Genomic DNA, 27,572 nt, shown 5'->3' on the forward strand with positions numbered 1-27,572 from the left:
AATTTTATCAGCCATAAAATTAGGCCCTGCTTATGTTACATTCCCTTCTCTTGATCCAGTGAGTGTCAGCGAACCGGATCGCACAATTCTCACCAAACCATCTCAGTAAGCAAGTACCCTGAATCTGGGGTTGATAGTATCATCCCTAACCCACAATAGTACCAACAAATTTAAATGAAGTAAAATAATTTAAAAAAACAATAAGAAACAATACATCAATTGGGTATATACATGACAACGCAATAAACAGTACAAAATGACAAGAGACTGTACACATTAAATATAGATGGGAAAGTATCAAGGCTCTTGATTGTAGAGCCTCTCCCGATGTCGGATGGCCCTTGCCGAGTCCAAGTATTGCAGAAATTCCTTCTTCCATTGAGCGAATTTAAATGTGAGGATGGTTAGATACACTGTCATAAGTAGGATTCCTATTATGGCCAGGTGGGACAGAATGCAAACCCATGGGTGGATTTGGATATTTGAACCCCAATCCCAGAGGTCTTCCCATCATGTAGTGACTCTAATTTCTTTAATGTTCTTTTCTATTTCCCCTGTTTGTTGCACCGCTCTGACAAAGGTCTTGTGTGCTGTGATCAATTGGGTCCGAATCTGTTGAAGTTTCTTGGGAAGAAGTGTTATCCCGGTATCAAATCTTTCAGAATAGTCTCCCAAGCTTTGTCTCAATTTATCGCTAGCATTTATTAGTGTTTCCTCTCTTCTGTGTATGTCTACCATCTCAATTAATCCTATCCTAGCGGGAATCTGTGGTTTAATGCAAAAGGTAGTGTTGTAGATGTTACAAATGGCTGCCCCATACTGGTAATTTTCTAGCGAGGTTGCAATACAATATTCTCCCTCCCCCCTGTAAGCCACCCGGGTGACATCTGTTTCCAAATTTTGAATTTCCAAAGTACAATTTAGGTCAGTGGTTGTTTTGAATCCACACAGGGCGTGTTTGCATTTCTCCAGGCTACTGCCTACAAGTTTCCCTCCTTTCTCAACCACATACGGTAAAGTCCCCTGGTATCCCATCCACATCCCTCCTTTAATGATCCCTATATTTTCGGCTTCAAAAAGTTTCAACCCGACTTTATCTTTTAAAATTACTGGGATCCCCAACACCATTCCTAGTGCAGTCCCCGGGGTTCCTCTACAACTATCGTTAGACCAGACCTTGGTCAGTTGCCGTAATTGGCAGTTAGTGACATTGGGGTGTCTTTTTCCCCGGTACAGGTGTTCAGTCTGCTCATCACTGATCCAGGACGGAACTTTCCCCCTGCTAACCTGGTCGAGATTCTCTCTTAACTGCTCGACCATCCATTGCCCATAGATGCTACATAGGGTTCGGTTCTGTTGCCTGGCAACATCTTCCACCCTCTCTCGGGCGATCTGATTAATAGTTTGGGCATATCCTTCTAGTACAGTAACCATAAGGCTACTAGCCCTGTTCTCAGCCAAATCTCCTTCGGCATCTTGCCGAGTATTTTCATTTAAGCTGTCCAGGGTCTGTTTAACTTGTCAGGTTAGGACTCTGAGCTTATTATCCAAATCAACCAGATTCAGTGCATTAATGGTGGATACCCCTGCTCTGTATGCAGTCGCCAGATCATTCAGGATTTCCCTCCTGTTGCGCCCCTTTGACCTGGGCATCTCTTCCTCTGAGTGTGTCCCAGTTTTTCGGCTTAGCAGCCTCTGGGTCAAGTGGAGGTACAGTTTTCTAAGTGGGGAGGGGCACCAGTCTGGTAATTGTGTTCCGGCTAAATCTATCACTACTGGTACCAATTCGTAGTGTGTGTTGTCAAATAATATTTTCCCCGTATGTTTTAGTTTCAATCTATTTTGGGGCCCTGGAGTGGTTTCGGGACAAGTGGGGATGGGTGTGCTAACAGTTGGTCTTACCCCATTCTTGATTTCATAGTAGATATACTCGTTCTGAATAACCTTACCGGGGCATTTCTTTCCTAATTCCAGCCCTTTTTCTGGACCATAGGCTAGACAGGCTAGCTCCATGCACCCATGGTTAGTGTACGCCCACCAGTCACTAGTGAGGGTCGTCCTTAGGGAGCTGTAATCAGAGCTCCCATTATCTTTCCTATACACCACTCTTTGGTTATTACATCCGTAGGTGATACTCTTATTGGGGTGTACCCACAGGATGCCATCCTCACATTTGCCTGCTTCTGGTGGGGTGAACCACATATATCCAGGGTATCGTAGGCTGCTCTTCTGGTCTTTGGTTGAGCTGGTGTCTGTGGTTCGGTCTGAGATGAGGAATCCCAGATAGCAGAGAAGTATGTAGTTCATTCTGGGGGAGGTCAAGGTAGCACCTGTTAATTCTTATTAATATCTGATTTTCTTTCCAATTTCATTACAAGAATGTCGTATGACTCCCCCCTTTCTTCTAAAAAAAACAAAAAAAATAAGTAAATGAATAATAAAGGCCCAATAGTGTCATACAAAGGGTTGGTTGGCAATCAGTGTTTAATGGGGTTGAGTGGGGTAAGGAATTTGCAGAGCGTGAAAATAAAATGTCAATTGGGTGATGCGTGGAGTGGACAGATAAAGCTATTTACAGTCTGGACTGTGATGTCCTGATTCTTCCTTAGTGAAGGGAACCTACATAGGCGGGCTTTGACTGCCAGGTATCATCCCTGGTAGTGAGTGCCGGGTCAAACGGTTCTGGGAGTCCCAGTACCAGGGGCGTCATAGGGGGTAAGGTTTGCAGGTTCCCCATCCTTTTCGTCGGGGTCCCCTGGGCCGTGGTTTTATTCCTGAAGCTCTGTAAATTGGAGCGGGAACCATGGGTGTATCTGTTGGTTCTAGGGGTAGTGGGAGGGGGTTGTAGCTGCTTGTCGGGCCGGTCATTCGAGGGGCATGGGTTGGGGTCCATCGTCAGGGAACTGCTGAGATGGTCGTGTAGGATAGTTGGGTGGTACCCTACAGTTCCGGGCAAAATGGTTGAGCTGCCCGCAAGTATAACACTGTACTTGTGGGTGTGAGCCTCTGGGCTCAGCTCTATGTCGTTCTCGGTGTTGGGGGGTTAGGCCTACGTTCCGTGCGGCCCTGTGGTTCCCTATGTCGGTGATTAGCAAGAGTGTATGGGTGTACAGGATTTGCTGGTCCCCTGAAACTTGGTGCCCTACAGTCCTGGGCAAAATGGTTGGGTTGACCACGGTTATAACAATGTGCTTGTGGGGGTGCATCTCTGGGGTCCGTTCTATCTTGTTCCCTGTACCTGGGTTGGGAATATATCAGGGTTCTGCACGAGGCTGCGGTCTTCTGTATCGATGATTGGCAGGGGTATATGGGGATGAATTTCCCTGTCCCCTGTTTCCACCTCCCCCTTCATTACGCCAAACTGGTTCTGGGTCTGTGTGGATCAGATTCATTATTCCGTGTTTTGTGGACTTGGGGGTGTCCGTTTGTCTGATTTCCCGTTCCCACACACGAGTCATTTTGCAGATGGCCCAGGCTTCTGTATGTGTATTATCATCAGGGTCAAAATTCTCACAGGCTTTCTGACTCTCCTCAGTAGCGTGTGCTATCGGGGTCCGGATCCATGTGGATTGGCGGTGTGCATTCAATTGGACTCGATTTAATTGGCCGAAAACTGCAACAAATTGGTTCCATAGTCGGCTAGCATAGGCTGTCGGGTGCTCCCCTCTCTTTTGTTGGCAATTGTTTAAGCCTATTACCGGGTCATCCCTACTGTAGCCTATGGCAGCCAGAACAGTTGCCTTCATTTCTGGTAGGGTTCCCCCAGCCACGTTCTGGGGTTCAGGTAGGGGGGAGCGAATAGCAGGACTTAAACATAACAAAATAAGTGTAACCTCTTCTGCCTCATCTAGGCCATTTAAAACACGATGTTGGGTGACCTGGTCAAAGAGAGCATGTGGATCCCCAGAGGGTTCAAATACTCCAATCGCTTTAGCTATGTCAGTGAGCTGTGTCATGGTGTATGGAGTTACATAATTTACATTGTGGTTCTGTCTGTCCTGTCGTCGGGTGGTGACCGGATTCATCGGTACAGGAACCAGATTAGTGATTGGACTTATCGGGATGGGAATAGCACGAGGAGCTGAGACTGAGTTTTCCGAGATGGGGGCTGGATTAGGTACTGCTGTAGGTTCCACTACCGGGAAGGAAGGTGGGGGTCCCCAGTCGGCAGTGACACTAGCTGTTGCATAATGGCAAGCATCCTCTTCTAAATCCCCCCACTCTACCTCTGGGTCACTCTCCCCTGTTTCAGTGGTGAATGCACACATTACACCCATTTTTATAGCTAGTTGTGATTTTAAATCTGCAATCTCACGCAGGCGTTTGGAGTGGTCTGTTACACGGTCTGTATTTGCTTTTCCTGCTTGGTGTAAAACTTTTACTGCAGCCTGCAGGTCACTGCATTTACGTTTAAATTCCTCTACTTGTTGCAATGCAGCCTCTCTCTCACTGACAGCACGCTGTGCCTTTTGGTAAGCTTTATCACATTGAGCTTGGAACTGGCTCATGTGTATCATATTGATTTGGTTCCTTTCCTCTCGTGTGTTTACCTCCGCTTGTAATTGTTGAATGCGTGTGGTAGCACTCATTAAGTCCTGTTTTAGTTGGGTTACCTGAGCCTCTCTGTCCAGTTTAACCCGGATAATCTCTGCTTCTCTACCAAGGAGCTGTTCTAGACAACTGGCGATTGCAATCACTTTCCTAAGCTTGGGAGCCCTTTTACCCACTTCCTTATGGGCACGACTCCAACAATTCTCTCCCTCGGATCCCAGATCCGGTTTCGGGGTGTCACCCCACTGTACCCATTTGGGCCACTTACGGTTCAAATAAGAATGGAGAACTTCCTCCCATTCGGCATGACTGGCCATAATTATTTGCTTTTAGGATTCGTCACGTGAGTATAGGTAAGGGATCAGAGTAGGGGTCCGGTTTTCACTAAATTCCCTCCTGTAGATTTTACCCAAATTTCCTAGACTGTTCTGGTTCTAACTACAAGTTTGTCCACCTTGTGTTACAGACACCGGGTTTATGGCCCAATTTACTGGTCGAATCTGTATTAGTCCTTCACTCACTTAAGACTGGCCGTCACATGGGGCACCTGCCCTCTTAATTCAGGCTCAGACGGAGTGTTGGAGAATACTGGGTTGAAGGTTCAACTTCGGAGCAACGTATTGCTTCTTATTGAAGTACCGTCTGGGGTGCCACTGTTGAAATGTTAAAATATCTCTGATTCTTTAGACCAGTTTGCTTACTGCAATGTTTTACCCCAGTGCCCTTATTTGCAAGGTGGACAAACGACAAACACAAGTAAAGGTTCAACAAGTTTATTAACAATAACACTACTAACCCTTAAATTACCCACATAAAACAAGAGGATACCCCAAAATCAGATATACTACCCGCAAAGATGGTTTGACTAAAACTGCAGCCTCGATTCTCTGAGTCCCTCTGGTCTGTCATCACGAAGGTGAGTCTCGATGGCAGCTTCTTCTCTGGTCAGCCTTCCGAATGGTCAAGGGTCGCCTCCTTCATCGAGTCTTCTCCAGTCTTCCCTTCTGGTGTCTGCAAGTGCGTTCCTTTATCCCCCTGCCTGCTTGCCTTTCCAGAAACTTCTCTGGCTTCCGGCCAATGAGGTCCCAGGAGGGGGGTTCCAATACCCAGTGGGTTTCTTGATGTCTGCTTGACAGGACACCAGGGTCTGCTCCCAGGTGTCCATCTCCATGCTGCTGCTTACATGTAACCTGTTATCAGATTACGCCAACTGCAGGAACTCTTGGTGACAGAAAGTCTGGCCCGACCTGAGCTTCTAACAATAGGCTGGTGCATTTCAATGGGGTGCAATGATCTCCTGCTAAGTATCAGTAGGGTGCAACGACCTTTGGTAGGATGTTGATGAGTCAGGCCCAGACAAGTTTGTATATTGTACAACTAGCCTGCCTGAGGTTTGACTGTGTTTGATTTTAATATGCCCAATTCTTTAATTTAGGATATCCAATTTTATCAGCCATAAAACTAGGCCCTGCTTATGTTACAACACATATTCTGGAAAATAAAGTAACATTAATCTCAGAATTGCAAAGCGCTTTTGTTTAACAAAGCTAATTCAACAAAATATTTGATTGTTTAGTGCAGTTTTACTTTACTCATGTGAGGATGCTGACCCTTACTCTGCCTGTAGTAGATCATGTATTATGCTGCAACCCAGTTTGTTTTCTTAAAATGCTAATGTCCAACTCGAGTTGCAGTCTGAAGTAAAAAGGTCTTTTACTCAAATGTTCCTTTGCCTAGATTGCATTTGGAATTTTATTATTAGCCATGTATCCTCCTTGGATCTGGTGTGAGCCCCATGGTCAGCCCAGGTGAGCTATGAACCAGACTGTATATTTACCTCTCTGAGGTTGAGCAGAGTACTCTTGTATTGGATTTCCACCTACAATATATGAGACATGGCAGAATTATGCTTCGTCATGGAGGTTGGCAGGAGAGAGACAACTGAATTTTCCCACAGTGTTAGTGCAATTTCTAGGTCCCAAGTCTGCATGTTTCAGTAGCACACCCATCAGTCTAATTTTACAGGAGACAGCTAATTAGTAGACTGTTTACCATCCAATTCTAGACACAGCCATGGGGCAGCAGTCCCACTGAGAAAGAGGAGCGCTGCTCAGGTAGACGGCAAGTAAGACAGCATCAAAAGATGGAAGCACTCACCCTAATGATTCAAACATAATTCAATCAGCTGCAGCCAGAACCATCTTGGAGATTAGTGTCCAGGGGAAACAGTTCCAAATGCCTCCAGATGTGCTGAATACAACCTTCCTTCTGTTTGAAACACACATCCACAAGGTCTTATGAAGGCAATTCTAACCTCCTGCCAAGGAGCTGCCTCTAATGGATGGCCAGCCTTCCTATCAGAAAATCTTGTCTCTGCATGAGACCAGAAGCCTCGGAAGGCAGTGAGCTGCTGGCCAGGCAGGTCAATGCATGATGTCTGGGGGTGAAGACCACTTGGGTGATAAAGGTCAGTGAATGCATCTTCTTGTGGTATCTCCTATCCACCACACTGACATATTTGCTTAGTGCTCCACCCTCCCATCACTCACCCAGCAGCACCTCTTAGGCTTGTGACTCATGTCCAACATCCAGATATTCCACCTCCTACACTTACTAATTCAGCAATAGTGGACATTACCCAAACAGAATCACTGGTATCTCCCCCTTCCCCTCTTACTGGGAAAGTTGGTACATAATCACTGGGAGATGTAGAGGATCAGCAGAGAGAAAACATGCCCAGAGCCAAAGAAAGCAGGTGGCACACTGCAACATGGAACTGGCTGCAATACAACCTGTGAAATCCAGCATTGCTGAAACACTCAAAGAGGAGTTCCTGCCTTATTTCCCTTTTCAATCCCAGCTCACTCTCATCCAGTTATATAGCAGGATGAACCTCTTTCTTACTAGCCCTCAACCTCCCCCTTTTATGCTTTCAGATACTCATGTTAGCCCAGTCACAGTCACCCCAGGTTAGCACTGCTACTTCAGTGCCAGGGACCCATGTTCGATTCCTGGCTTGCATGATCATCTGTGCAGAGTCTGCACGTTCTACCTGTATCTGCATGGGTTTCCTCTGGGTGCTGCAGTTTTCTTCCATAGTCTGGAAGACTTGCTAGTTAGGTGCATTGGCCATGCTAAATTCTCCCTCAGTGTACCCAAACAGGCACCAGAGTGTGAGATGATGTTGTTCACAGTAACTTCATTGTAGTTTTAATGTGAGCCTACTTGTGACAATAATAAATAAACGAGAGAGAACAACACTGCACCATTACTGAAGAGGCTTCATCATTTCAAGTCTCCAACTCAGATTCTGACAATATAGTGGCCTCCAGGATTTGTACAAAGTTAAGATCTGCTCATCTAAGTACCTTGATGGAATACTGCTAGACAGAGTACTCTTTTAACTCAGAACTTGGTGCGTGAGGGAAGTTGGCTCAGTGTCTTAAACGTAAAGAAAGGCAATTACAGGGATCCAAAGATAGAGTTGGTTAAAGTAGAGATGGTAGAGAATGAGTGGCAGATATTTAAGGAGAAATTTCATAACTCTCATCAAAGGTAGAATCTCTTTCTCAATGGAATACATGAGATAGGTACAACATCTGGCGCTAATAAAGGAAGTTAAGGTTGGTATCATAGAAAGAAAAGATATATGATGCCAATAAAATTAGTGACAGACCAGAAGATAGAGGAAATTTTAGAGAGCAGCAAAGATTGATGATGATAAAACAAATTAAGAGGAAGAAATGAAAATGAGAGTAAACGAGCAAAAAAGATTTTAAAAAGATAGTAAAAGCTTTACAAGTGTATAAAAAGAGAGTATTTAAAGTAAACATTGGTCCCTTAGAGGATGAGACTGGATAACTAATAATGGGAAATAAGGAAATGGATAAGACTTTGATCGAGTATTTTGTATCTGTCTTCACTTTAGAAGATACCAAAAGCGTCCCAATAATAAGTGGAGAGAACCAAGGGCAAAAAGGGAGGGGTTTAAAACAACTACTACCACTGGAAAAGAAACTAGGTAAACTAATGGGTTGAAAGCTTGTGAAGTCCCCTGGACTTAACGACCTGCATCTCGTTTCTTAAAGAAAGTGGCTGCAGAGATAACAGATATATTGGTTGTCACCTTCCAAAATTCCCTAGATTCAGGAAAGATCCCAGTGGATTGGAAAATCACAAATATAACATCGCTATTCAAGAAAGGAAGGAGACTGAAAAGCAAGAAATTATAGACCAGTTAGCTAAATATCTGCCATTGAGAAAATGCTAGAATCTATTACGATGTAGCAGGACATTCAAAAAAAATACAATCAGGCAGATTCATAATGGTTTATGAAAAGGGAAATCATGTTTAATAAATTTATTAGAGCTCTTTGAGGATGTAACAAGCAGGTTGGATAAAGGTGAACTGATAGATGTTATGTATTTGGATTTCCAAAAGATATTTGATGAGGTCCCACATAAAACATTACTATACTTAAGAGCTCATGGCATTGAGGGTGATGCATTAGCTTGGATAAAGGTTTGGCTAACTAACAGGGGACAAAGAGTCGGGATAAATGGATCATTTTCAGGTTGGCAAACTGTAACTAGTGGAGTGCCACGGAGATTAGTGCTAGGGCCTCAACAATTAGAATCTAAATCCACTCTCCAAACTTTCCCGATCCACTTGTGATGATGTCTGCCATTGGGAGACTGGAAAATCCCACTCAATGGGTTTGCAAAAAGAAATAGTTAGTAGGCAAAAATTAGGTAGATGAAATATAATGTGGGAATGTGTTATTTTCCATGTTGCAGGGAAGAATAGAAAAGTAGATCCTGCAGTACAGAGGGATCTGAGTGTCCCCCACAAAACATTAGCATGCAGGTACAATAAATAATTAGGAAAGCAAATGGAATGTTAGCATTTCTTGTAAGGGTTATGGAGTATGAAAGAAAAAAAGACTTACTAACTGTATAGGTCATTTGTGGGATTGCACCTAGAGTATTCCACACAGTTTGGTCACCTTACTTGAGTAGATTCACCAGGTTGACTCCAGGGATGAAGGGATTGTCGTATGAGGCAAGGTTGAGTTGCTTGTACCTATTCTCATTTGAGTTTAGAAAAAGCAGAGGCAATTGTATTGAAATATTTAAGATTCTAGTAGTGCTTGAAAGGATAGATGGGTTTTTAGTGGATTCAAAATACACAATGTCCCATACTAGAACTGGTCACAAATATGTTCTTTAAAACATTCCCACAGAATGTAATTTAGCTCATAGTTGTTTGTGGGACTTTGCAGTGTGTAAATTAGATTTTACAGTTCCCACATTGTAACAGTGACTATATTTCTAATACACTTCTTTGGAAATAAAGAGCTTTGGGACATCCTGAGATTGTGAAAGATGTTGTGAAAATACAAGTCTTTCCTTTGTCTTTCGCCAGATACTCCTGTCACTCTGTAAATGTCTCCAAAAAGGAGAACTGACATCCAAAGGAATATTTTTTAATGCTGGTGTTGCAGACCTGGGGTTTACAGAGTAGGGCCTGTGCAGGGACCTCCAGGTGAGGGCCATGTGGGGACCAGGGACCACAGAGCGAGGGAGATTCACAGATTCGGGGCAGTGAGATGAGGGTCACAGATTTGGGACAATGTAGAGGGTTAGTGGTCATTAGCTGGTCGCTTCAGGACCTCAATTTGCAATGGGGCAAGAAGATTGATCTTAGTTTGGTCAGAGGCAGGTAGGTGACAGTACTGCTACACCACATCCCAATTAAGGAAGTGCCTACCCATTTCCAAATCTTTCCCCAGTGTGAGCACAAGATGCCACTCAAAGCCTTTACACTTCCATTGGGGTTCAGATAAAAGATTGTGTACTATAGCCTCTGCTATATGCTTAAATTCCTAATGTGTGGAATAACTTGTGCTTTTTATTCATTTATCCATCTGATATGCAGCTATTAAGCCAACAGATATCTGGATTAGCCATACAAATATTGTAGTTACCAGAGTAGGTCAGAGTTTGGGAATTCCATTTCCTGACTCTCCAACACCTGTCCATCAACTATAAGGCACAATTAGGAGTGTGATGGAATACTCTCCTCTTGCCTAGATGAGTGCAGCTGCAAAAACACTCAAGAAGCCGGAGACCATTCAGGACAAAGCAGCACCACTTATTTGGCATCCCAAATGCTAACATCCACTCTCTCCACCACTGACACACAGCAGCAGCACCTGTGTACCATCTACAAGATGCACTTCAGGAACTTAGTAGGATTTCTTACGCAGCACCTACCAAACCCACAACTGCTGCCATCTAAAAGGGCAAAGGCAGCTGACACATGGGAACATCATTACCTAAGCCACCCACCATTCTGATTTGGAACTATATCACCATTCCTTTACTGTCTCTGGATCAAAATCCTAGAACTCACACCCTAACAGCACTGTGGGTATACCTACATCACTTGGACTGCAGTGGTTCAAGGAGGTGGCTCACCACCACTTTCTCGAGGGCAATCAGGCATAGACAATAAACACTGGACTGGCCAGTGTGCGCAATCCCATGAATGAACCAAAAAAAAGACAAATCACTTCTTGTTAATGGCAAGCTGAGGTATTAATTATTATTAATTTAAATGTTCTGAAGCCATCACGTCCAATGGGGAAGTCAGTTCCAAGGGTAGCATCACCAAATGCTCCCATCACTGGAAACTGCTCCATAATGGCAGGTGGAGTACAATGTTGGTCAATGTGAGGTCATCCATTTTGGTAGGAGTAACAGCAAAATGTACTATTATTTAAATGGTAAAAAATGGCAGCATGCTGCTGTGCAGAGGGACCTGGGTGTCCTGCATGAATCACAAAAAAGTTGGTTTGCAGGTAATTAAGGAGGCAAATGGAATTTTGTCCTTCATTGCTTGAGGGATGGAGTTTAAAAAATAGTAGGGTTATGTTGCAGCATGTATAAGGTGCTGGTGAGGCCACACCTGGAGTACTGTGTACAGTTTTGGTCTCCTTATTTGAGGAAGGATATACTGGCACTGGAGGGGGTGCAGAGGAGATTCACTAGGTTGATTCCGGAGTTGAGAGGATTTATGAAGAGAAACTGAGTAGACTGGGGCTGAACTCATTGGAATTCAGAAGAATGAGGGGGGATCTTATAGAAACCTAAGATTATGATGGGAATAGACAAGATAGAAGCAGGGAGGTTGTTTCTACCGACAGGTGAAACTAGAACTAGGGGGAGCACATTTAGGACTGAGTTGAGGAGGAACATCTTCACCCAAAGCAGGCTAGAGGGCCCAGATAGCCTACTCGTGCTCCTAGTTATTATGTTCTTATGTTTTAAATTGGCTCCTAACCTGATCGAATAGTATTCCCATTAATTCAGTTTGACCACTGCAAGGCACGTATATCTCCTTCCTGTAACTTGCTGCAGGTTCTACAAGAAAAATAGGCAATTAAATACTGGGGCAAGTATGCTGGGTGGAGAGCTATTTTGAACAAAGGTCCCCTTCTTGACTTCCGTTTTAAGAAAATGTTAAACTTGATATTTGTATTCCAACAAATACTTTTTCAGCTTAGTTGGCAAAGGCAGTTCTTGTATCTCGCTAGTTGCTTTATGAATGGTGATACGGCAGAAATGTTGCAGAGAAGGTGTCTCCATGTACAATGGTTTGGTCAACCAGAGCTGGATGCCTCTGTTCTGAAGAGCCAGACATTGGGTGTTCTGTAGCATCCGACACAAGACCACATAGTTTTCTACCAAATGGACCACATTATCAAACTGCTGAAGCTTTGATTTCATGAGGATAACAGAATCCAAACTGAACTTGCCATCTCGGTATTCAATTCGCAGATTGGTTGGTCCCAGAACAGTTTTTACAGAGATGGTGAGAAAATAGTCCCGGTGTGAACTGTCTCTCACCAGAAAAGTACCTTCAGAGGCTTCTTTTAACTTCTCGTTGGCTTCATTTGCTTGAAGAGCTCCCCAATACCATCCTGGAATAACAAGAGACATGAGGTGTATATTGGTATTCTACATCTCCAGCAGTATGTCAGCTGTAGTTCAGTTGATAGTTTACTCTTGCATCTGAGTTGGAAGGTTGTGCTTCGAGTCCCACTGCTAGGACTTGAGTACAAATCTAGAGTAACACTCCAGTGTAGGACGGAGGGTGTGCTGCACAGTCAGAAGTGCCATCTTTTGGATGAGACATTATACTGAGGCATTCACAGGTGAATGTGAAAGATCACTTGGCACTATTTCGAAGAAGGGCAGGGGAGTTATCCTCAGTGTCACAAACAAATAGATTATCTGGTCATTATCAGATTATGTAGAGATGCTGGCGTTGGACTGGGGTAAACACAGTAAGAAGTCTCACAACACCAGGTTAAAGTCCAACAGGTTTAGTTGATAGTAAACCCAGAAGCTTTCAGAAATGCTGTTCCTTTGTCAGTGTGTGGAAGGTTCTGCTTCCTTCCACACACCTGACGAAGGAACACCGTTTCTGAAAGCTTGTGGGATTACTATCAAATAAACTGGTTGGACTTCAACCTGGTGTTGAGAGACTTCTTACTACATTGCACACGGCAAACTCCCACCAATGCTAATGTGATAATCTTATGCTGTACCTCCTACATCACAACAGTGGCTGCACTTTGAAAGTACTTCATTAGCTGTTAAGGATTTTGAGATGTCCAGTGATTGTGAAGAGCACTATATAAATTCATGTATTTTTGCCATTTGAGGCACTTAATCCTGTTTCAGTTGTCAATGACTGGGGCAGACTCCAGAGCTCTGGGTTTCTCACCAGCCACTACAGCCTAAAGGGCAATCACCATTAAAATACTGAGTCTGGCAGCTTCTAGCTTTGATGTGGCGATACCAGCATTGGACTGGGGTGTGCACAGTAAGAAGTCTCACAACACCAGGTTAAAGTCCAACAGGTTTATTTGGCAGCACTAGCTTTCGGAGTCTCAGGCTCCTTCATCAGGTGAGTGAGGACTTGTGTTCACAAACAGGGCATATACAGACACAAACTCAGTTTACAAGATAATGGCTGAAATGCAAGTCTTTACAAGTAATCAAGTCTCAAAGATACAAACAATGTGAGTGGAGAAAGGACCAAGCACAGATTAAAGAGATGTGTATTGTCTCCAGCCAGGACAGTTAGTGAGATTTTGCAAGCCCAGGCAAGTCGTGGGGGTTACAGATAGTGTGACATGAATCCAAGAGCCCGGTTGAGGTTCCAGTCCCACAGCATTCCTGAAAGACACCGCCAACCAGTGTATGACCTCCCCCATACCCCACCAATTTGAGGACGGACCTAAAGGGGCTGTTGGCAAAAGGCAAGCTCAGCAAAGCAGATTGTTAAAATGAGGCTCATGGTCCAGCCTCAGGCTTCCACCCGTTTGTTTTGCCATTAGCTATGTGTCACAAGCAGATAAATAATTCATTACACTCTTGATTCTTGATTATAAGGTATACACTTGGATATGTGACATGGTTAATACACCAATTCCTATTTGGGCGGAATGCAAAGTTAAAGGACACGTGAAGCACAGCTAAATATTGATTACACTTTCTGATAAATGAACATTGCTTCGGGAGGATTCTGTGCAGATTCCTATACTTGGGGGGGGAGGTGAGAAGGCAAAATCTTGCTGCCGTTATGATTCATCACAATTCTACCAAATTATTACTAAAGGTTTTATTTTTGTCAATTGTGTAGTTATTTTATAAGTCACAGCTAAAACATTTTAAGCTCCTGAAATGAAATCAATCTTCCTTTCCTTTTCCTCACATGGCGGTTTATTTCCTTCATTCTCTGAAGGTTTTAACTTTTTGCTGGGTAGAGCTTCCACAGACACCAATTATTTTCACAGCTCGTTATGTAGCCATTGTTTACATATACACATATATGCATCAATAGTGGGGGTAACAGCCTCTTTAGATACAAACAGCAAACAGCACTGATAGTATAGACCCCATTTCACACATCACTCAAATTTGTGTTCCACTAACATGTAATGCAACTGTTAGCAGGCAATTTGACCTCAGGGTATCACAGGCAAGCCTGATGTGATGGAGGGAAGGTCACTGATAAAACTAAGGCTAGAATTGGGGATGTTCACTGATGATTGCACAATATTTAATGTGATTCATTACTTCTCAGATACTGAAGAAGTCTGTGTCCACATCTAAAGACTTGGACAATTTAGTGGAGGAGACTTAGGATGATAAGTGGAAGGTAACATGTGCCCCACAAGGATCAGGCAATGACCATCTCCAACAAGAGAGATTCTAACCATCACCCACTGACACTCAAAGGCATTACCATTGCTGAATCCCTCACTATCAACATCCAGGATTACCATTGACCAGAAACTGATCTTGACCTAGCAATATAAATAAAGAGCAGGCCAGAGATTCGGAATTCTGCAGAGAGTAACTTCACAACCACCAGTTATCCCAAAGGACAGCCAGTAAAGTACTTTCTGACATGTTGCCACTTTTGTGATGCAGGAAATACAGCAGCTAATTTGTTGCACAGCAAGTGATAATGACCAGATAATCTATTTTTGTGATGTTGATAGAGGAATAAATATTGGCCAGGACACCAGGGACAACTCCCCCGTTTTGCTAAAGAGTGCCACTAGATTTTTTATTATCCATGTCCCTCAGGCAGGTAAGGGTCTGAGTTTAAAGTCTTATCCGAATGACAGCACTTCCAGCGGTGTAGCACTCCCACAGTACTGCACTGGAATGTCAGCTTTGATTTTTGTGCTCAAGCTCTGGACTGTGAACGTTATACCCAGGAGGCAAGAGAGTTAGCAACTGAGACACTGCTGAGTACAAAGAGATGGGTCTAACCACAACTTCAGGCCATGATTCATCCTTGTTCCATGAATTGTATGACTAAAAAACAGACAAGGTTTAATTTCTGACCCAACACATCTGTAACATTCAAACTGGATTTTATTTATTTATTACAAGTAAGGTTTACATTAACATTGCAATGAAGTTACTGTGAAATTCCTCTAGCCACCACACTCCGGCGCCTGTTCGGGTCAATGCACCTAACTAGCGCATTCTTCAGACTATGGGAGGAAACTGGAGCATCCGGAGGAAACCCATGCAGACAGGGGAAGAACATGCAAACTCCACACAGACAGTGACCCAAGCTAGGAATTGAACCTGGGTCCCAGGTGCCGTGAGGCAGCAGTGTGCCACCAGATTTTGGTAAATGTGAATCTTGAGGCTGTTAACTGCATAAAGGGAATGTAATCAAATCCCAGTTTTTCATTTTAAAGACAGGTGCAGCTGAGTATTTTACAATGTATGTTGTTTAGCATCCATCTTTTCATCACTTCAGGAGCTGTTTGGGGTCCAAAATGATATCCATGCCATCACACATCCTTGTGATGCTGGCCGTGCTGGACACTATTAATATGGGCAGTGGCTACATGATCCCAGAACACGTAGACTGGGCAAATCATGGCTCAGTCAGCGTGTGATGCTAATTTCAAATCAGTGCCACCATTTTCAAACTCAGCACCCCTGTTAATACCCTCTTTATTCACAAAGCATCAGCCACAGGAAATATCCCCACAGCGAAACCTTTTAAAGGTATCTCAATTATTTCTGGGTTAGTTGCTAATTGCTTTTTACTGGCCATTACTAAGTTTATTGAAGTGTTGAGTGATTTGCACTGTTACTGAAAATTACTGAAGTTTACAGGGAGAGGAATTGTGCATGGTGAAAACCCTTTGTCCTGACTTCAGTGATTCTGCTCCAACTGCTTCCCCTTTATCACAAATACTGTAATTACCATTCCTCTTAGCCTGCAGCATGACAGGGAAATTTAGTGGAGGAGATGGGGAAATGCAGCCATTAGTATTAAGGGGATTAGCAGGGACAATGCCTGAGGTTATGGGGATAGATGCCTGGGTGGGATTGTTGTCAGTGCAGGCTTGATGGGCCAAATGGCCGCCTTCTGTACTGGAGGGATTGAATGATTGTATGAAAAGTCTAATGGCAGCAGGGAAGAAACTGTTCTTGAATCAGCTGGTACATGATCTCAGACTTCTGTATCTTTTTCCCCCAATGGAAGAAGGTGAAAGAGAGAATGTTTGGGGTGCATGAGGTTCTTGATTATAAGAACATAAGAAATAGGAGCAGGAGTAGGCCATCTAGCCCTTCGAGCCTGCCCCGCCATTCAATAAGATCATGGCTGATCTGTCGTGGCTCAGTTCCACATTCCCGCCCTCTCCCCATAACCCTTAATCCCCTCGCTTATCAAAAACCCATCAACCCGCGTCTTAAAAATATTTAGCGAGGCAGCCTCCACCACTTCAACGGGCAGAGAATTCCAGAGATTCACCACCCTTTGAGTGAAGAAGTTCCTCCTCAACTCTGTTCTAAACCGCCCCCCCCTTTATCTTGAGGCTGTGCCCCCTAGTCCTACTGTCCTTTCTGAGCGGGAAGAGTCTCTCCACCTCTATCCTATCCATCCCATTCATCATCTTATATGTCTCAATGAGATCTCCCCTCATTCTTCTAAACTCTAACGAGTACAAGCCTAATTTATTCAGCCTTTCCTCATAGCTCAACCCCCTCAACTCCGGTATCAGCCTAGTAAACCTCCTCTGCACTCCCTCCAAGGCCAAAATATCCTTGCGTAAGTACGGCGACCAAAACTGCACACAGTACTCCAGCTGCGGCCTCACCAATTCCCTATACAGCTGCAGCAAGACCTCCCTACTTTTATATTCAATCCCCCTCGCTATGAAGGCCAGCATCCCATTCGCCTTCCTGACCACCTGCTGCACCTGCAAGCTGGGTTTTTGCGACTCATGCACAAGGACCCCGAGGTCCCTCTGCACCATCGCCTGCTGCAGTTTTTCGCCACGTAAGTAATAGTCCTTCCTACCATTATTCCTACCAAAGTGGACCACCTCGCACTTGCCAGCATTAAATTCCATTTGCCATTTCCTGGCCCATTCGCCCAGCCTATCTAGATCCTTCTGCAGACTCTCCACACCCTCCGCGCAATTTGCCGTTCCACCAATCTTGGTGTCATCAGCAAATTTCGACACCATACACTCCGTTCCCTCCTCCAGATCATCTATATAAATGGTAAATAGCTGAGGCCCCAGCACCAACCCCTGGGGCACTCCACTAGTCACCAACCGCCAATCCGAATAACCCCCACTCTCTGCCTCCTATTTGACAACCAATCCTCTATCCACACTAACACCCTACCCCCAACTCCATGCCCCCTTACCTTCTGCAATAACCTCTTGTGAGGTACCTTGTCAAACGCCTTCTGAAAATCAAGACAGACCACATCCACTGGCTCTCCTCTATCCACCGCCCTAGACACATCCTCATAGAACTCCAATAAATTTGTCAGACACGACTTCCCCTTAACGAAACCGTGCTGCGTCTGCTCTATCAAGCAATTCCCCTCAAGATGCCTCGCTATTTCCTCCTTGATGACGGATTCTAACATTTTACCTACAACAGACGTTAAGCTAACTGGCCTATAATTCCCTGCCTTTTGCCTGGCACCCTTCTTAAACAACAGTGTAACATTAGCCGCTTTCCAATCTTCCGGCACTTCCCCGGAATCCAGTGACATTTGGAATATGCTGGCTGCTTTTCCAAGGTAGCGGAAAGTGTAGATGGAGCCATTGGATGGGAGGCTGGTTTGGATGATGGACTTGGCTAAGTTCACAAGCCTTTGTAGTTTATTGCCCAGGCTTTGATCTGCCTTGCTGACTGGCAAGGTATCCAAAAGGTTCAAGGCCATCACAACCTGTTTATTATTCATTAGACACAAGCAAGGCTTACATTAACACTGCAGTGAAGTTACTGTGAAATTCCCACACTCTGGCCCCCGTTTGGGTCAATGTATCTAACCTGTTGTACTGCTGATACAGGAACCAGGCTTTTGGCAACAGGAGGTGACGCAGTGCATCCACATTAGCTAAACTAGATCCCAGGGCAGTGTTCCAGAATATATTTATGGGCTGCCAATAGCAAGGTCCAGTGCTTAATCCATTGGGGATGGTGGGGAAGAGGGGGTGGTTGCTATATCCTCTTTAAAAGAGGCCCAGAAAGGGTTTATGGTCTGTAACCATAGATATATTGATGGAATTTCTTCAAACCAAATAAACCACTAGCTCCTCCTTTTCAATTTAAGAAAATCGTCACTCTGCATCCAAAAGGGTCCTGGAGGTATACGCAAAGAGCTTCTCTGTCCCATCTTTCCAGCAAAGTGACAGCACTGCACCAACCCCATACGAGGAAACGCCACAGGTTAAAATAAGTTCTTTCTTTGTGTCGAGATGGGCCAGTAAGTTGGAATGACAGTAACTGACGTTTGATCTGGGAAAAAGACAATCTGTGATACTTTCACAGTAGAGTATGCAAGAGGGCCAGCATTGAATCCAAAATCAAAATAAATTTTCCTAAATGATTGACTAACTCCAGGAAGGATTTTAACTCCGTGGTATTTCTTAGGCTTGGAACCATCTTGATGGCCTTTACTTTATCCTCCACTGAATGCAACCGTTTGCCATCTACTTGGTAACCTAAATAGGTTACTTTGGCTAGCTGGAAAATGCATTTCTCCCTCTTCCAGCAAACTCCTGCCCTGGAAAATCATTGCAGGATTTCTTCTAGGTTGGCCAGGTGTTTATGCTCTGAAGCTTCCTTGACCAAGATATCTTCTAAGTATACTGCGAGCTTGGGTAGCCCTTGAAGGAGATTCTCCATAACCCTCTGGAAGATGGCACATGCCAACATGACTCAAAGGCAAATGGGTATACTTGTTTAGTCCTTTGTGTTGTCACAGCTTTCTGAGAGCATTTGTCCAATTCATGCTAGAGATAGGCATGTGCATATCCAATTTGGAGAACAAGTTGGATATGAGCCACGCCTGTTAACATGGCGTACAGATCTTCAATCCAGTGCATGGGGTACCTTTCGAATTTGGAGACCCAATTAACCATCAGTTATAGTCCCCGTAAAGACAAACTGATTTATTGGGCTTCAGAACAGGGACCACTGCCACGACCCATTCTGAAAATTGCACAGGCCTTATTACACCAAAGCTTTTGAGGTGCCCTAGTTCAGTTTCCACCTTCTCCAGTATGCACTAAGGGATTTAGTCTGGCTTTGAAGTACGTAGGTTTAGCATCAGGGCCATTCCGTAACTGTCCAGTGATGATATTAGGGTTCCTATATCAAATGGGATCCTTTAATATCTGACAGATACAAACACTCTGAGGACTGGTTGCATGAAGTCCCTCCCCCTAGTTAGAAGTCTTGGTGCCTGACGCCTCTTGTAGTTCCTGAGCCACATTCTCAAGTGACTAGGCTGCCTCAATAGGTTTTTGAATGTCCAAATTAAGTTCTGACAACAACTTTGTTTAGATGGTTAGTCATTTATGCCACATACCAATCTGTCCCGTAACATTTCATGAAGAGTTGTCCAAATTCAGTGTTCACTTAATTTCTGCAACCTTGACAAGAACTCAGTGATGGGTTCCCCTGGTTGAAAGTGGTATTGCTGGAGAATTATCGAGCGTTTTGGGTCAGAATGGCTGTTTACCAGATCTACCGGTTCACTAAAGGTTGTTGAGTCAAGGGCATCCAGATAGGTCAGACTTCTTATACTGAGAGTGAGGGCGAGTGCACATGCTCGAAGGGGGAGGTGAGAGCGAAGGCTCACGTGTGAGGAGGAGGTGAGAGTGAGCGTGTGTCAGGGAAGAGGTGAGAGTGTGTCCAATATGAGAATCCAACATTCCAGCAGCACTCTCCCCATTTGAACCCAAGCAGCAGTAATACACCCGCCATTAAAAATGACAAACTAAGAACTGGATACATCTTTTAATATGAGAGCTTTTTAATTATAGTAAACTTAATATAAGAAATAGAAAATGCTGCTATAAATGTTTGAGTTTAAAAACAATGATTTTTTTTCTGGTTTTGCTTCTCAACACAGTAAGAATGTTTCTCAGGGACACCAGGTAACAATTCCAGCACGGATGGAATTGGATCATCTTTTGCCAGACCATTTTTTGATGTTTAAATGGTAAAGCACATAATGGTGGCAAATTGAGTCAGGAAAATGATATTGTTATAGACTGCGCTGCTTCTTGTTATAGGAAAGTCCAAGAATGCACATTGCTTCATGAATGTCAAGACATTACCCACACAGTACCAATGTAGATCACCTCCAGCACTTCCAAGGCATGGATCAGGAAAACGGACATAACATATGAAAGAAAACAGAAATTATCATCATTCCAGAGAACTGCTCCATGTACCCTGGCTTTGCTAGTCTCAGGGTCGTCAAATTGATGTTCTTGACTCCCAACACCACAGTCAAGCTCCAGTCAGTGGGTCAGGGGACAATGAGAAACCTGAAAACCCACAACTGATGGCAGCTGTTCTCTCAGTTTATCAAGGTCATCAATAAGAAACAGGAGTAGAATCCCCACTGAGAGGTCAGGTACTTGATGAAGAAAGTAAGGGGCAGGCTCGAGGGGCTAGATGGCCTACTCCTGCTCCTATTTCTTATATTCTTATGAAAGCATAAAACACAGTGACAGAAGCCACAGTTGTTAATGGCTTCCCCTACACTGGATTCAAACACGTTGCGACTGCACAAAACATTGAGAACAAGGAGAAGCCAACCAAGCAATGGCAAATCACTTTTGCTTGTCTCCAGGAGTCAATGTGACAGTTCACACAGAAACAAGCATGGGGAACTTCTGTGAAAGTTGCTGAATTCTGCACATGGATCTAACAGATGATGCAATTCTAGCTACAGTATATTCTTCACCAAGGAAACTGATGTCCATGAAGAATCTGACACTCTGCCTATTTCCCTGGCTGATGCCACAAAGGCCAGAGCAATATTCCAGGATTTTGCACTGCTGCACAAAAAACACCACAAACATGCTTGATTGCATTGATGACATGGTGGAATATATCACACACATTTCAAAACAGCACGCTAAACAGAAGAAGATTAGAGAGTCTTTCCAGAGCTAATTCCCAACATTTTTCATGCAGAGCTCTGCCTTTTACATTGTCAGCCCATTGTATGCTGTGAATAAACTGAACAGGGGCTGTTTCACATGTTTACTGCTTTGCTGTGTTTTCATTCGGCATTGGAATCTGTTGTTTTTTGAAACAGACTGTCTTTGTAGACATATCACCTAACAGAGATGCATTCATGTGGGAATGGGGCCTCCGCAGCCATCACAAAGCTCTGCTTAACATATTTGTGGGTACTTCCTTGGGATCGGACTGATTTGACTGTATATCGATGAGAATTACAATGGTTATCTTCTTTAGATTCAGGTCACCATTGGAATCATAAGTGGACAGCTGGTGCTGTTACTGTGACTTTGTTAGGAGTATTTTTAAAATGCCATGAAACTATCAGCATTGACCAACACAAGGTGCAAAGGAAAAGATCAGAGCTATGTTTGGCCACTTCAGTATCTTACTGATGCATGAGAAATTCTTAGAGATAACGGTGCAACTTTATAAGACCCTTGTAAGACCCCACTTGGAGTACTGTGTGCAGTTCTGGTCGCCTCACTACAGGAAGAATGTGGAAGCTATTGAAAGGGTGCAGAGGAGTTTTACAAGGATGTTGCCTGGATTGGGTGGCATGCCTTATGAGGATGTGTAGAAATACAGAATTCCAATAGCCCTTCTGATTATTTTCTGCACTTGTTCATGTCATTTCTTTTTCTTCTTTCATGGGACCTGTTGTCACTGTTAGGGCCAACATTTGCTGCTCGTCTCATAATGATCTCGTTTGATCACCACTATTCCTGGCTTTTCAACATTGAGGAAGCATTTTGTTTCATCATTTTTAGGTCCAAAGTGGATGATCTCATTTGACAACATTGAAATGAACTAGGTCTTTTCTCCCTGGAGAGACAAAGGATGAGAAGTGACCTGATATAGGTTTATAAGATTTTGAGAGGTATAGATAGGGTGGATTCTCAGAGGCTATTTCCCAGGGCTGAAATGGTCGCTACGAGGGGACACAGGTTTAAGGTGCTGGGGAGTAGGTACAGAGGAGATGTCAGGGGTAAGTGAGTGGAATCAACTGCCATCGGTGGTGGTGGAGGCAAACTCGCTGGGGTCTTCTAAGAGACTTCTGGATGAGTACTTGGGATTTAATGGGATTAAGAGTTACAGATAGGCCTGGTAGGTAGGGACATGATTGGCACAACTTGTGGGTCGAAGGGCCTGTTTGTGCTGTAGTTTTCTATGGTCTGTGTAAATTACAGGGGAGATTGGCTGAGGGGGATTGCTGGCCACTGGTATCCATGGATATCCACACCTTCTCAGGGGCATCAGGGTGTTCAGCAGGGACAAATCATGCCCATTAGGGCATTCAATCAATGTTCACCCCGATCTGTCAGCAGGAAAGGAGTGTGGTGCATTGTCATACTACTGATCTTAATCATGTTCAACAAAGAAAACAAATTGAATTCTGAAGCAAAAAGGAAAACTTTATCACAACTGGAAAATGTAAACGTTTTGTTTATGACATCAAGAAGTGTATGAGAGAGAAAGGGGGGAGGGGGTGGTGGAGGAAGGAACCTAGGATTAGCCTAGAAATTTTAACCACGTGCTAGTGAGAGATGGAGTCATTGACACATTTCACAGATACCCCTGCTCAGCCTGGATGTCACAGCAGCCCCTTATCGCTCAAGATAATCACCCACGGTGACACAGAGTCAGGGACCCAAGCTCAATTCCTGGCTTGGGTCACTGTCTGTACAGAGTCTGCACATTCTCCCTGTGTCTGTGTGGGTTTCCTCCAGGTGCTCCAGTTTCCACCCATAGTCTGAAAGACGTGCTGGTTAGGTGCATTGGCTGTGCTAAATTCTCCCTCAGTGTACCCGAACAGGTGCCAGAGTGCGGCAACTAGGAGATTTTCTTAGTAACTTCGTTGCAGAGTTAATGTAAACCTACTTGTGACACTAATAAATAAACTTAAAAAACCCAATGACCTCTTGTTGCTGCTTTCTCCATGATTGGTCTCATATTATATTGTATAATCCATATATCAACCCTTAATCCTCTTTTAAGGTCAAACCAAATAAACAAACTCAAATTAAATTAGGACAAAGTTAAAGGGGCAGCTCCCCAAAAGGAAAGGGAACAGCCCGAACAAAATCAAAGTACAAAGGAAACTTAAAAACGTCAAATTAAAATGTGATTATTAGGGTCAATAATGCACTCCAGCCCCTTCGGAGCCCAACGGGCAGCCCTTGGAGTCCAGGTAAATCTATCTGACACTCCTTTCAAATCCACTCTCTTTTCTAAGGTGCAGTGACCAGAAACACTCATATTACACTAGCTGTGATCTAAGCAGGCCTTTACATCGCTTGAAGAACCACTCCTATTCCCTTGTATTCCAGTCGTGTAGAAATACGGAATTCCAATAACCCTTCTGATTATTTTCTGCACTTCTTCATGTCATTTCTTTTTCTCCTTTCATGGGACCTGGTTGTCACTGTTAAGGCCAACATTTGCCGCTCATCTCATAATGATCTCATTCGATCACCACTATTCCTGGCTTTTCAACATTGAGGAAGCATTTTGGTTCATCATTTTTAGGTCCAAAGTGGATGATCTCATTTGTCAATGTTGAAATGAATGGACAAATGAGTTCAATCTATTTACACCTCCATCTCACACCTTCCCTCTGCTTTTCATCTCACCGTTTCAGCAACTTCAGAAAGTCATACTGAACTCCGCCTTTACTCTCTCCACAGATGCCGGCAGGCCTGGAGTATATCCGGCACACTGCTTTTATTTTTAATTTCCAGCATCCTCTGTATTTTCCTTTTATACTACTGTATAATAAAATAACCTGTTCCAGAAACAAAGCTTGGATTTCCACCCACACTTAAAAGCAGAGCTGAGGAAATTTCTAGTGCAACTTTGTGACTTTCTTCTGGAAGCTAGCTGGCTCACACAAGACACGGAAGCTGATATATCCCTGCACTATATCTGTGTACTGTACAAAGGAAAACATTTTTCCAAGGAAGTAGTTAAACGGGGTCCATTCTTCTTAAAAAAAGAAAAAAAATGGCATTTCTAAAAGTCTGGTGACGAATATATGATAGTTTTAAGTATTTGGCTGAGGAAAAGAAGATACTCCGTCTGGCCCTGCTCTCTCCTGTCAGACGGAACTCCCCAAAGTAAAACAATATTTATTTACAATTAGATTAATAACTGACAGCACACAATGGGGATAATTCCCATCTGCTACCTACCCGTCTAATCCCTCGTGTTCCCAATGTTTTCCTCCCCATTATTTATCTAATATCCTTCTTAACTTATTGAGATTTTACTTCCAGCTGTCTCCGGCGACCATTTTTGAAAATTACACAGTTCCCTTTGGGAAGATTTAAAGTTCATCGCATGTAATTTTAAATTAAATCAAAATGATTTTGAGAAGCAAGCAAAATAATTGACACAAATTTCTTAATACAACAGACATGTGGCCTTGTTATTGAAGCAGTTCGTGTAACTTTTAAACATTATGTAGTGTTACACATGAAAATATGTAATGTTTAAAGCCTCAAATTTGATTAAACCCAAAAAAGTGAAAAAAAATTGGATGGTAAAATGTGTAAAAGATTTCCAAACACGATGAATTTAATATTCCTCCCTGGTAACATTTGGGCAATTTCATAAACATGTTTTATTTTACACTTTCTAACACAGTTCTGAGTGGCGCACCTTGTTTATTGGCGGTGGAAATAGATTATGCGAATATTTGTTCAGGCAGTCTCCGCCAAAAAAGCGAGGCATTGGATAGGGCTCGGTTAAATTGTTACCGAATTTACTCACAGGAGTGCATGCGAATTAAAAGTGCAAACAACTTTGGTTGTTTTTAGAAGAAGGGAAGTCTACATTAAAATAGCTGAGACTAAATTTGCGTTAGAGGCACAAACTCCAGAGAAAAATGAAAATGGGAGCCGTACAGTACCTGTACTCCGGAGATCCGCCATAGCGGTGGAAATGCGATCCTGTTCAACATCCCCTGTCCCTGAGTGTGTCCCGGGCTCAGTCTGCATCGAATCCACATTGTCGGTTGCCTCCTGGTAAGTCATTTGGGTCAAAATTCCAGAGTTGCCCCACCATCAACGAAAAGGACATCGAGCAACAACAAACCACAGCCCCAATCTTCTTTCCTTAGATGACCTCGGGTTGGGAGCCAGTTCTACTCTGTTAGGAAACATTTAATGAGTCAAAAAGGAGAGCCACAAAAAGGAGAGAGAGTGGATCTTCTGCTCTGCGATCACATTCGAGGTAATGTTGATGATAATTCCTGGACAGTCTTTTCAACCACAAAAGGTGCTACCTACCACCGACTTTCCTCAACTCAGCAGCTTCACAACACGAGGTCGGGCATCAAGTCAAACCAACGAGAGGCGGAGGGGATTTGACTAAATGGGAGTAACTGAGTCAGTGACCAGGTATGAGTGGCTTACTGTGAATAAAGTGATTGTGAGCATGACAGCGACTGAATGTGAGTGAGGGACTGAGTGATAAATTGAGACTGGGAGAGGCTGAGATTTGTCTGTAGGCGGGTCCATGATTCTTTCCTCGATTTCCAACCCACACTGGACCAAAAAAATACATTCGCATTCCTCTGCAATTTATTGACTCGTGCTAAAGCTAAATAAAACCAAGACATAAATAAAGTCAAAGTGGCAATAAGCATGTCCAATTACACGCCTGTGCTGGATTCTCGTCCTAAATACACCTGCGGGTTGGAGACATTCTGTGAAGCCACCTCTGCGTCCCGCACTCCATCAGCCCCCTGTGTTTCACACCAGGAACCCACCATTACACTTTCCTGAAAAGGGGGAGGGGCGGCGGGGGGAGGGGTGACATTGGGAGGGTAGGGCATAGGCTGGGAGGGGAGGAGTGGCATGGGGCAGGGCATAGGCTGGGGGGGGGTGTTTGTGGGAGAGAGGGGGGTGGGGTGGAGTTCAGGGGAAGGGGAAACTTGGAGTGGGGCTTTGGGGAGAAGTTGCTGTTTGGGTAGCTCTGGTTATATGAATATTCCGCGTTGCTGGAACTTCACTGTTGCAGTGACTGTTCCCTGCCCTGTCTTCACCTTAACCCGTCCCTTTTACCTCGCCTCTTCTCCCTTTCTCCTTCTCCCTCTCCCTCTCCCCCCTTTCTCCCTCTCCCTCTCACTCAGTCCAAAACGGCTTTCCAGGAACCTGCCAGGAATTGTGTCACATGAAGCCTCTGGCAAGCAGCCGGTTCTTAAAGCCAAGCGGTTTGGATTCTCTGCCCCGGCTACCCTCTGTAGATTGCGACAGGAACCTCCCCTGAGGCCGGAACCTCTTCGGGACTCTGAGCCACTTCCACATTGAACCCCGAGTTCACACCTTGGCCAAGCTGGAGTCGTATTTTCCAGCCATGTGTCCCAGTGGCGAGTGTCCCTTTAAGAAGTGAGCAGCGATATCAAACCACTTTGCAAAGTGTTTCCAAGAATCCCTAGAGGTGGTTTGACGTTGATAGTTAAACAAATTTGTATTTTCATAAATAGACGAAAACAGAATGTTCGGGGCGGAAGGGAAATGATCTTTAACCCCACCTCACCCCAAAATCAGGATTTACACTGGAAGTTCACGCGAGCCCCAGGCTCAGTTCAGGAATTCTTCATTCCCAGAGCTGTCTATTAATAGGCTTAGTGGGAATTCGTGACAAGTTCTCAGCCTTGTATAAAAACAAAAATATATTTATACACCTGTGTGCAAAAACACACATTAAAGGCGATAAGCACCATTTCTGTGTCAGGGGATATATCAAAGAGCCAATAACACGGGGTTTGGGGAAGGTGGAAGTTCACCAAGTTGCAGTCCAAATTCTAACACCTCCAACCTTTCACCTTGATAAACAATAGTGTGTGTATATCTACCTCTGATCCTGATAAGGCGCTCTCTGTTGGGGGAGTGATC

The 27,572-nt window shown here is 44.0% G+C and overlaps 2 protein-coding genes across 4 annotated transcripts in view; one reads left to right on the forward strand and one right to left on the reverse strand.

Annotated features, from left to right (window-relative positions):
* On the reverse strand, nucleotides 1–26,336 carry socs2 (suppressor of cytokine signaling 2). 3 transcript variants are annotated; one of them, XM_080207167.1, is made up of 3 exons: nucleotides 25,583–26,336; nucleotides 12,107–12,536; nucleotides 11,377–11,976 (listed from the first exon to the last, which is right to left on the reverse strand). In XM_080207167.1, exons 1-3 carry the CDS (start codon nucleotides 25,704–25,706, stop codon nucleotides 11,922–11,924), a joined length of 609 nt encoding a protein of 202 aa, XP_080063293.1. In that variant the 5' UTR covers nucleotides 25,707–26,336; the 3' UTR covers nucleotides 11,377–11,921. The 3 variants fall into 3 exon arrangements, with proteins under 3 accessions (XP_080063292.1, XP_080063293.1, XP_080063294.1); XM_080207166.1 differs by lacking the exons at nucleotides 11,377–11,976; nucleotides 12,107–12,536 and adding an exon at nucleotides 1–2,308 and having other exon boundaries at nucleotides 25,583–25,647; XM_080207168.1 differs by having other exon boundaries at nucleotides 11,377–12,536.
* mrpl42 (mitochondrial ribosomal protein L42) overlaps nucleotides 1–27,572 on the forward strand; it is a 78,575-nt gene that overhangs the window by 1,240 nt on the left and 49,763 nt on the right. The window lies entirely within an intron of this gene.

This window comes from Carcharhinus amblyrhynchos, chromosome 19 (assembly GCF_965287045.1).
Source record: "Carcharhinus amblyrhynchos chromosome 19, sCarAmb.v2.hapA, whole genome shotgun sequence".
Lineage (NCBI taxonomy): Eukaryota > Metazoa > Chordata > Chondrichthyes > Carcharhiniformes > Carcharhinidae > Carcharhinus > Carcharhinus amblyrhynchos.

Bases quoted from the DNA above. Each gene is read 5' to 3' on its own strand.
- socs2 (XM_080207166.1), bottom strand. From the start codon at position 1,434: ATGGTTACTGTACTAGAAGGATATGCCCAAACTATTAATCAGATCGCC.